Source organism: Lycium barbarum, chromosome 10 (assembly GCF_019175385.1).
Source record: "Lycium barbarum isolate Lr01 chromosome 10, ASM1917538v2, whole genome shotgun sequence".
Classification (NCBI taxonomy): domain Eukaryota; kingdom Viridiplantae; phylum Streptophyta; class Magnoliopsida; order Solanales; family Solanaceae; genus Lycium; species Lycium barbarum.
Genome location: NC_083346.1, coordinates 107,744,218 through 107,755,658, shown reverse-complemented (window position 1 = coordinate 107,755,658; position 11,441 = coordinate 107,744,218). Strand labels below are relative to the sequence as shown.

The 11,441-nt window shown below is 34.1% G+C and overlaps 1 protein-coding gene across 1 annotated transcript; it reads left to right on the top strand.

Annotated features, from left to right (window-relative positions):
• Window positions 1-8,949: 8,949 nt before the first annotated feature.
• Window positions 8,950-10,854, top strand: LOC132614911 (uncharacterized). The gene is made up of 2 exons (XM_060329466.1): window positions 8,950-9,806; window positions 10,277-10,854. Exons 1-2 carry the CDS (start codon window positions 9,122-9,124, stop codon window positions 10,720-10,722), a joined length of 1,131 nt encoding a protein of 376 aa, XP_060185449.1. The 5' UTR covers window positions 8,950-9,121; the 3' UTR covers window positions 10,723-10,854.
• The last annotated feature ends 587 nt before the right edge of the window (window positions 10,855-11,441 follow it).

Genomic DNA, 11,441 nt, shown 5'->3' with positions numbered 1-11,441 from the left:
TATCAGGTTCTATATAAAATATTGACGTTTCGGAGTCTTGACACACGAGTAATCATTGGTCAAAGTATGAAAAAAAAACACTAAGTGTTGCAAAAAATAAAGTTGGCCAATTTTTTTTTTAACTGCTTCGATAACGCGGTAAAATACTGCGCTAAAGCAGTTAACGGCTCCGTCTCCGTGAACTGCTTTAGCGCAGTAATAAAAGTATTTTTGTCACTTTTTTTTTGTGGGGGTATTTTGATTCCACATGATTTTTTTGGGGGCATTTTGATTCCGGACTCTTAATATTTGGCCCTTCAAATTGTTAGTCTTTAATTTTTGGCCTTAAGTGGTCGAAAATATCCCGAGATTTTGGGTTCGAACTCCCGCTCAGTCAAAAAAAAAAATCACAAGGTAAGACTTTTGCGGCAGACTTTGTCTTAAGGCATAACTAAAAGTTTGTCTTACAAGGCAAAGTTTGCCGTCTCCGACATAGGTTCTAGGTTACTTCGTCCGAATAGGCATAGGTTCATATTATTATTTTTTACTCTACTGGGTTTCGAATCAGAACCTTGAGGTAGTTTTGGCCACTTTTTTAAACGAAGAGCAAAAATTAAAGACCAGCAAATTAAGGGACAAAAATTAAAGATCAGTCTGTATGAAGGACAATCGTGCAAATTTCCCAATAACTTGTCTTGTAACTTAAAGCCCACTCTTGCTTATAGAGTCTAGCAAAGATGATTTTGTCTTAGCTTTGGCAAAACATTTGGGGGAAAGAACATCAATGCCCACTACACAAAATAATTATCTTTCCATGCCCCCTTTATTTTCATATCCCCAAAACTATTTATCCTTAATACTCATTGTAGCTTTTGTAGGTAATTGTCTCATTTTTCTTCTTTTCTTTTTTATTTCTCTACTTCTTATCTTCTTTTCTTTCCTTTTTTTTTTTTTTTTTTGTGTCTTTTTCTTTTTTGTTCATTTATTTTTTCCTCAATCATACTATTTTTTATTTTCTTTTTACCATAATCTGATTCCATATTTAATTCTAGCCCCCTTTTTTTTTCTATTTTCTTTCTTTTTTTATTTCTATTTTTGTTTATTTTTTAATATTTTTTTTATCTCCACAGTCTAATTTCATTCGCCTTTTTTCCTTGTTTTTTTTTTTAAAAAAAAAATCTGGTGATTTTCATTTACTTTTTTCTCGTTTTCTAATTTCATTTTTTTCAAATTATTTGTTTCTTTATTGCCTTTTTTTTTTCATAGTCTAATTCTACACACTTTTCACCTTTTTGTTTTTCTTTTTTCTTTTTTGTCAATAAAAAGGATAGCTGATATATTATGTTTTTTTTTTATTTATTTTTCTTCTATATCTCAAAAAACAGTTTATTCTAGCATATGGTATATCAAATCAGTAGCAATTGAAGTATACTGTTGCAGCATATTATGATACCCACATGGTATATATCATATACTGACAAGGTATCATGCATGACTGACAGTTCATTCCTTCAAGAAAAACACTCAATCCTCTATGATACCAACCTGATATATATCATATATTGACATAGTATCATGGAGGACTAATTCATCCCTTATCATATATTGACATAGTATTATGGAGGACTAATTCATCCCTTCAAGAAAAATACAACTAAATCTTTTATGATACCCGCATGGTATATATCATATACTGCCATAATATCATAGAAGGTTGATTCATTCCTTCAAAGGACTACTCATTCCTTTATGATACCCACAAGGTATATCATATATTGACAGAGTATCATGGAGGACTGACAGTTCATTCCTTTAAAAAAAACACTAAGTCCTCTATGATATCAACCTGATATATATATATCTTATACTGACAGAGTATCATAGATGACAGATACATTCCAACACTACTCAGTCCTCTAGGATGCACGCATGGTATGTATCATATACTGACAAGGTATCATACAAGAATGGTTCATTTCTTCAAGAAAAACAGTCTTCAATCCTCTATAATACCCACATGGTATATATCATATATTATATACTGACATGCCATCACAGAGGATTGATTCATTCCTTCAAGAAAAATACAACTCAATCCTCTATGATACCAAATAGTATATATCATATACTGATAGGGTATCACGGATGACTGACACATGATATACAATATACTCGCAAGATATGATAGTGGACTGATTCATTTCTTTTAAAGAGAGAGAGAGAGAGAGAGAGAGAGAGAGAGAGAGAGAGAGAGAGAGAGAGAGAGAGAGAGAGAGAGAGAGAGTTTTGCCATATATGATACCCATATGGTATCTATCATATACTCAGTGGCGGATTCAGGATTTTGAGGTCGTGGCTGCTCATTTCCTTTAACATAAAATTACTATCAATCACTTAGTCTGGACTACAAGCAAACATTGGTAAAAGTTCTTTCTATTTGGGGTATAAGTGATACTATTCAGTCTGCTCTTCTCCAACAATTTGGTTTTGGATTAGGCACATTGCCTTTCAAATATCTGGGGATACCCTTGTCCACCAAAAAATTAACTGTCCTCCAATGGTCCCCACTAATAGAGAAAATAGTAGCAAGGATTTCCTCCTGGACTGCTAAGAAACTCTCTTATACCGGAAGGATACAACTGGTACAATCTGTACTATTTGGAATTCAATCTTATCGGGCTCAGTTGTTTGTCATACCTGTAGCTGTGTTGAAGGCAATCGAAGGCTACTATAGGAGTTATATTTGGTCAGGCACAAATACAATTACTAAAAGGGCACTTGTGGCATGGGATAACATGTGTCTACCTAAATCAGCTGGTGGCTTTAACTTGATTAACATCCAGATTTGGAACCAACCTGCAATTGCTAGAACCTGCTGGGATTTGGCCTATAAATCTGACAAACTATGGATCAGATGGATCCATAGTTACTATATCAAGAACCAACAGTTCTTCACTATGCCAAGTCCGAATCAGGCATCTTGGATGGTGAAGCAGATCATGGGAACTAGAGGCATCTTGGAACAAAACCAGAGCTTTGGAAATCAGAAACCAATTACTATAAAAGTAATATACCTACATCTGCTTGGAGAAAGGGACAGAATCTCTTGGAAGTGCCTGATGTTTGCTAATGAAGCAAGACCTAAAGCCAAATTTATTCTGTGGCTCCAAATGCAAAACAGACTAATGACAACTGATAGACTAACTGCTTGGGGTATCGATGTTGATCAAAGTTGCAAACTGTGTCAAGGACAATTTGAATCTAGAGATCACCTGTTTGTGCAATGCTCCTACACTCAGACTTTATGGCAAAAATTGTTGATATGGTTAAACAGACCTGGGTTCCAAGCTAAGTCATGGGGACAACAGGAAAACTGGATTGTAGCAAATACAAAAGGTAAATCACAGGCTGCTCAGATATTGAAGCTGGTATACACAGAATTTGTACATGCAGTATGGCTTGAAAGGAACCAGAGAACCTTTGAAAACAAGTCAAAACAATGGGACGTGTTAGCTAGAGAAATAGCCTATGTGAGTAATGTTAGAGCCTCTCTGGGCATTAGATCTAAGTTACAGCAGCTGCTGTTTTGATTGTAACTAGGGACTGCTGGATTTTTTGAGTCTCATATTTTAGATAGCTATACTGTGTTAGTATGCTATGGATTTGTAAATATTGCACTTAGTGATTAATAAGAAAAGTTAGTTACCAAAAAAAAAAAGGCACAATTATTCAAACGCGACAATGAAAGAAATTAATGAAAAACTATGATTAAAATTATTGGGAAAATACTTATAATCACAATGAACATTAATAATATCATGATTAAAAAAAAAAAAAAGACTTCTAATCACAAGTCACAATTATGCTCGCCGGCTTTTTATACGTTGAAAACGATGAATGATAGCATCATGGCTAATAGTTGCGAGTACCTTAGGTTCTTCTTAACAAATTAAACAAGGAAATAACAAAATCATTCAATGAATTTGTTTTACAAAGCATAAGCAATAACCATTGTGGAAACCCATTAACCCAACAATAAGAATTGCAAAAACCCAAAATCCTAATCTATCGCGTGTCATACTTATACCCAAAATTTCCAGCTATAATCAAAATGTTAAATCTTATTACCTTGTTTCTTGTATTTTCATTTTGAGATTTTTGGAGAGGACAATAAAACTTGCTAGTTGTTGTGTAGCATCGTCCCATTTTTCGTTTTTTTTTTTTTTTTTTCCAGTTTCTTTCTTACGACCAAGAAAGAGAAGCCAATAAGGGTTTCTTTGTCTTTTTAGTTTCTGGAAGCCTGCTAAGTTTTTATAAATTACTTAGTGAAATGAAATATTAGAAAGTATAAAAAACTAATAAAGAAAAGGTAAGCAAAAGTATACTCCATAAAAGAAGAGTCGAGGTTTTTTTATAAAAAAAAAAAAAAAAAAAAAAAAAAAAAGCTTCTATTTGCTTATTTTCAGTAGAATAGGAAGAACCTATAATTTTAAAAAAGAAGTGCAGCAGCTAGATTCGAATCCTAGCCTGAAAATTCAGCGTCCAAACCAAAGCACCCTTCACACTATTTGGTTAATGGGTGCTAACGAAATACTTTAAAACCATTTCCCTATATTTTCTATATACGTACACAAAGTTTCCATCGCGGTTAACGGGTGCACGAGCACTCGGCATATTATATGTGGGTCCGCCCCTACATATACTGACAGGGTATCATGAAGACTGATTGATTCCTTAAAGTAAAAATAAAAAATACTTCTCAGCCCTCTATAATAATCACATGGTATATGTCATATACTGACAAAGTATCATAGATGACTTGTTTATTCCTTCAAAAAGAGTCCAGCCCTCTATGATACCAACCTGATATATATCATCTACTGACAGATTATCATAGAGGATTGATTCATTCCTTCAAAAAAAGGTTCAGCCTTGTATGATACCAACATGGTATCTATCATATACTGACATGATATCATAAAGGAATGGTTCATTTCGATATTTTAATTTTTATATCATTTTTAGCAAGTTTTACTTGTAAAAAAAATACTTCTCAGTCTTTTATGATACTCAAATAGTATATATCATATACTGATATGGTATCATAAAAGACTGGTTCATTCCTTCAAAAAAGCTCTTCACTCTTTTATGATACTTACATGGTATATATCATATACTGATAGAATATCCTAAAAGACATGATCATTCCTTCAAAAGAAAAAAAAAAAATACGACAAATGAAATTTAAGCTTAATTTTGATATTTTGATTATTTTTTAGCAAGTTAATTTTGTAAAAAGATAGAGTCATATAATGCGATAGCTGTATTTTGTAAACTTTACCTTCACCTTCAAAACTCTGCTTGAGACCTAACTTTGGCCCGAATAGGCCTAACTTTGTTATGAAACTTGGCCTTGCGATTTTTTTTTATTTTTATTGAGCCTGGGTTCGAACACCAAACCTCATGATATTAAACAACTGGCAAAAATTAAAGACCACCAATTTGAGGGACAAAAATTAAAGACCGGTGCCTTTGAAGGATAATCGCGCAAATGACCCGGAAAAAATGGACTACAGTTGACGTCTTAAACTGGGCTGTCAAATTGGGCCAGAAGATGGAACTGAAGTGAACGGCTTATTGGTGAATAGCTCGTCTTGAACCTAAAGCCCACTCTTGTTTATATTCGCAGAATTGCCCTTTTTTTGGGGTGGTATTTAAATTTTGCCCCTCATATTTGTGGTCTTTAAATTTTGCCCTTCGGCTAAAACCCATAGGTTCCGGGTTCGAACCCCCGCTCCGTCAAAAATTTTAAAAAAATTTGTAAAGCAGAGTTTAAATTTCGCTATGCCCCCTCCGGCAGACTTTTAGTCATGTTTAACTAAAAGTCTACCGGAGGGGGCAGACTTTGCCTTGAAGCATATATACGTATTTTTTTTTTAACTTTTCAAGGTAAACTTTTAGTAATGCCTTAACTAAAAGTGTGCCCCATAAAACATAACTAAAAGTATGCCCCATAAGGCGTAAGTTTTCCTTAAGACATAACTAAAAGTTTGCCTTATAAGGCAAAGTTTAAATTTTGCTATGCCCCCTCCTGCAGACTTTGCCTTGAAGCATATATATATATATATATATATATATATTACTTTTCAAGGTAAACTTTTAGTTATGCCTTAACTAAAAAGTGTGCCCCAAAGACATAACTAAAAGTATGCCCATAAGACGGAACTTTTCCTTAAGGCATAACTTAAACTTTGCCTTATAAGGCAAAGTCTATGCCTTAAGAAAAGTTCTTGCCTTATGGGGCATAATTTTGTTATGCCTTAACTAAAATTCTGCCCCATAAGGCATAACTAAACTATGTCTTAGGAAAAATTCTGTCTTGTGGGGCAGACTTTTAGTTATGCCGGATCCGGCATAACTTTAGCTTTTTCTTAAAGATTGTATGCTGGATCCGGCATACACTCCCCCAGTCCTGCCTGGCGAAATTATTTTTTTATTTTATGCCTGAGCGGGGGTTCGAACCCAGAATTTCATGTATTCGCCCACCTTTCCAAGCAAAAGGCAAAACTTAAAGACCACAAATATGAGGGGCAAAATTTAAAGACCATAAATTTGAAGGGCAAAATTTAAAGACCACCCCAAAAGAAGGGCAATCCGCGCAAAAAAATGTTTATAAAGTCAAGCAAAGAGATGATTTGGAATTTGGGCTTAGCTTTGGCAAACAATTGTCTCTTTCATTTGATACAAACAAGGCCCGAGCTTCCCTTTCTTCTCTTTGAACTTCAAGCTGATTATCAATGTCAACAGTTGGAAGAAGAACTTTAAATGAGAGCCAGTGCCTATCATTGCGTCTTAAATATGTTAGAAAATAAATTGTCACAAGATGGATGCTAATAGTACTTATGGAATTTGGCCAGTTCCTCAACAATTTTGATGACAATCCAGTGATATTCAAGATGCGCTACAATATGGATTGAGGTTTATTATTATTCAAAGTTGACATTAAATTGAGCAAAGGAAACTACTAAAGAATCTCTGTTTTCCTATTGATTTCCACTGAAAAATATTCAGTAGCAATTTTTCATTGAATGTCGGTGGAAAAAACGAAATATTAGTATTTTCACACAGAAAAAGTATGAAGTTTCCCAGCGTTTCTGTGGGAACTTGTCTTCCATCACGTGTTTTTCCAGTGAGATGGTTCGGTAAGAATGAGATGAAAAAATTATATTTTATAGCACAAATTTTTCAATGAATGTCAATGAAAAAAATATCTTTTTCTAGTAATGGAAGAGCTTGTACGGAGGATTGGGACATAGTGCAGTCCGAAGTTGACATCAAATGTAGCAAAGGAGAGGTGCAGATCACGAGGATCAGAGGTAAACAATTGTTGCAAGCTTCATTACTGTTTTTATCTCATTTTAATTGTCACTTTAGTTCATCTCACGCTAATTAATAACAATAACAACAATAACATATCTAATGTAATCTCACAAAGCGGGACCTGAAGAGGATAGATTGTATGCAGACCTTACCCCTACCTTGAATGATAGAGAGACCATTTTCGATAGACCCTCAGCACAAGAATTCACGCTCATTAACAAAACAATAAATATATGTATGGTTTACTAATTCCATTTCAAATATATATATATATATATATATATATATATATATATATATATATATATATATATATATATATGGTTTACTATTTAAGTTATCTCTATTAAATAAAGGTAGATAAAATTTTCCTATTAATTACTCCTTCCGGTTCAAAAACTGTGTCCACTTGACTTTTTTATTTTAGTTCAAAATAATTGTACACTTACATAAGAAGGAATTAATTATAAGAAGGAATTAATTATTTTTTTCAAATTTATCCCTACTTACTCGAGACAGTAAATAAGCAAGAGACTTATTAATTAAGGATAATTTAGTCAAGATACCTATTTTTTATTATTATTTTCTTAAGGGAAAAGGGTCAAAAATACCCCTCTATTTTGAGAAAAGGGCTAAAAATATCATCCGAATTAATTTTGGATCAAAATTACCCTCCCGCCATTAAAGTTTTTAAATATATCCTTTTCTTAACAGAAATTACCAAACTTCCCAAAATAACCCAATTTCATTTTTTAAACCCGTTCCATTTTAAGCCGACCGAACTAATAATAACCTGATTTCATTTCTTTGAGAGAATTGGAAGGGAATGGGGGATAGTGTGGGTTATTATTTAATTGGATCGAGTTAAATAATGGAGCGGGTTAAAAAATATAATCGGGTTATTTTGAAAAGTTTGAGAATTTCTGTTAAGAGAATTATGTTTGAAAACTTTAATGGTGGGAGGGATATTTTTGACCTAAAATTAGTTCGAAAAATATTTTTGACCCTTTTCCCAAAGTAGAGGGGTATTGTTGACCCTTTTACCTTTTCTTAAAGGTTGCGTAAACACTTTGTACCTGGGAGTATTGTGCATACTACTCTAATATTAATAAGGGGTCGTTTGGTTCAAAAATAAATTACGTTGAGATAAGTTATGCTGGGATTAATTACGTTGGGATAAGTTATGCTGCGATTAGTTATTCTGGAGTTATTTTTTATTGATTGTTTGGTATGTTGGACTAAAAGTATTATACATTACATAATATTTAAAAAGAAGAGGTTTCTTCCTTATCCCGAGATAACTTATCCTGGGATAACTTATTCCACCCTATGGCAAGGTATAAGTTATCCGAGCACTATTTTTACTCCTGGATAACTTATTCCACCCTGTGACAAGGTATAAGTTATCCCAGCACTATTTTTACTCCTGGATAACTTATTACATGATTACTAACCAAACTAAGGATAAGAAATTGTTAAATTGTTATGCCAAGACTATTTATATTTATCCTTCGTACCAAACGACCCTACGGTATAATTAGAAATACATATACCAGGGACAGTGAGCAGTGACCTTAAACTTTGAATTGAAAAAGAAAAAAAAAAAAAAGAGTAGTGTCATATACCTTGAAATCAAAGCTTTTACCAATGCCTCAGATTCATCGGCTTGCTGGCCAAGTTAGTTTGAATTGAAAAAAAAAAAAAAAGAATTGTTATAAAACTATATTCCGTGGAGAAACAACAAAAGCGTAGTACTCCTACAATGAAATCAAGTTTATCCCTTACCCTTTTCAACGCCCTTTTAATCTCCGTCAGCTTAATCCTTGTCTCAGCCGCTAAAATCGGCCACGTCATCACTTTCCGATCACCTTCTCTCTACCCTGAATCATTCACTTGGAATCCGAATTCCCACAACTTCATCTCTGGCGGTACACGTCATCAGGAACTACTCTCCATTTCCTCCCACACCGGCTTAACCGAAACCCTAATCTCCGATACCGATTTGCCGTCAAATTCCTCATTTTTAGGTCTCGCTATTGATCGCCGTAACAATCGCCTCCTTGCTTGCATTCACCGTATCCCTACCGCTGCTTTCCCTTCCCCTTTCAACGCACTCGCTGCCTATGACCTCCACACCCACCGCCGCATTTTCCTCACGCCGCTGCTAGACAACGAGGATCAAAATCCGATCGCCACCGTGACGGAAACAATTCGCCCAGCCGCGGCGAATGATGTCGCCGTTGATTTCTCCGGAAACGCTTATATCACCAATTCCGATGGGGATTTTATATGGAAAGTGAATGTCGAAGGAAAAGCTTCGATTTTCTCGAGATCGGAGGTCTACAAATCTCATCCGGTGGACATGACTGTAGACTATCATAAATGTGGATTAAACGGTGTCGTTTATATCTCTGAAGGATATTTACTTGTGGTCCAATCAAATACAGGTAAAAATTCAACCAGCCAAATCCTTGTTAAGTTTTAATTAATTATCTTATTTTTTATATATGTAATTTCTCTCTCTCTGGCGAGAAAGGAGTGTAAGGAAAAAATGAAATTTTTGAAATTTGTGATTTAAAATAAGTGATATAATATGCCATGTGTGGTGGTGAGTCATTTAAAGGGGAGTTAAGTTAAGTTATTTATAAATATGAAATTGTATTTTTTTTGCGACATAAAGAGGAAGTAATATTTTAGTACCTACTAAAATTATTATTTTTCTTTATTAGACTATATATGACATATTAAATAAAAAAAATGCATTTTTTAAAATATCTTGACAATTTCTTATGGATTAATTTTGACAAAATATCAGCCTAAATTTAGAGGGGTTGAGATAATAAATATACGGATTAATAACCAACCCGAACTTGTGCGTTATGATTTTATGGGCTAATTTTGTCACTTCTAAATGCAGGGAAAATGTACAAAGTCAATGTTAACGACGGGACGGCGAAGACGGTTAATTTAAACAAGGATTTAACTGCAGCTGACGGAATGGCCGTTAGAAGTGACGGAGTTGTTCTAGTTGTGAGTCAACACAAGCTTTATTATTTAAAGAGTGAGAATAATTGGGATGAAGGAGTGGTGTTTGACGAAATTGCCCTTGATGCGGAAGGGTTTGCGACGGCTGTTACAGTGGGGAATAAGAATAAGGTGTATGTGTTATATGGGCATGTGATGGAGGGTGTAATGGGAAATGGAGATAGAGAAGAGTTTAGGATAGTGGAAATGGAGGAAGAGGATAATAAAGAAGATAATGTTTGGTTGTTTGTATTAGTTGGATTTGGGTTAGCTTATTTCTTGTTTTGGAGATTTCAAATGCGTCGACTTGTCCAAAATATGGATAAGAGAATAGCTTAGTTTTTGTGGGGAAAAAAGAATAGCTTTAATTTACCATTTTTTTTTTTTTTTTTTTGTTTTTGCTCTTGCCTCATGTATTTGTTTGGTAATTTATTTTGATAAATGACAAGTATTTCTTTTTTTTATGTCGTATTCCACCTTGTTAATAATTGTGAATATTACCATCAACAATTAAAAAAATTACTAACCTAAAGACTAAAGAGCATCTAGGACTACAACCACCTTCCGGGAAGGGTGCTACAGACCTACAGTCTCCTTGACCTCAAACAGAAAGAACATCAAAAAAACCAAACTAGTTACATAATTGTTGAATCAAATAATAACTACTCAAGGTTCTCTTTGAACGACGCAGTATATCTAATCAATACTAGTATTTACACTAATATTTCTGAAGAGTTTCTCGTTCCTGATTGGGATGGCTGTTAGAAGTGACAGTGTGGTTGTAGTTGTTAGTTAGAATAAGGTTTTATTACGTAAAGAGTGAGGACAATTGGGATGACGGAGTGGTGTTTGACGAAATTGCCCTTGATGCGGAGTGGCTTGCTACGACCGTTACAATGAGGAATAAAAATAGGGTGTATGTGTTATATGGGAATGCGATAGAGGGTATAATAGGAAACGGGGATAGAGAAGAGTTTAGGATAGTGGAGATTGTTGGAAATAATAATTCAAAGTTGTAGGAAACCAAATTTGATTAGGATTTTACATTCTAATTCATG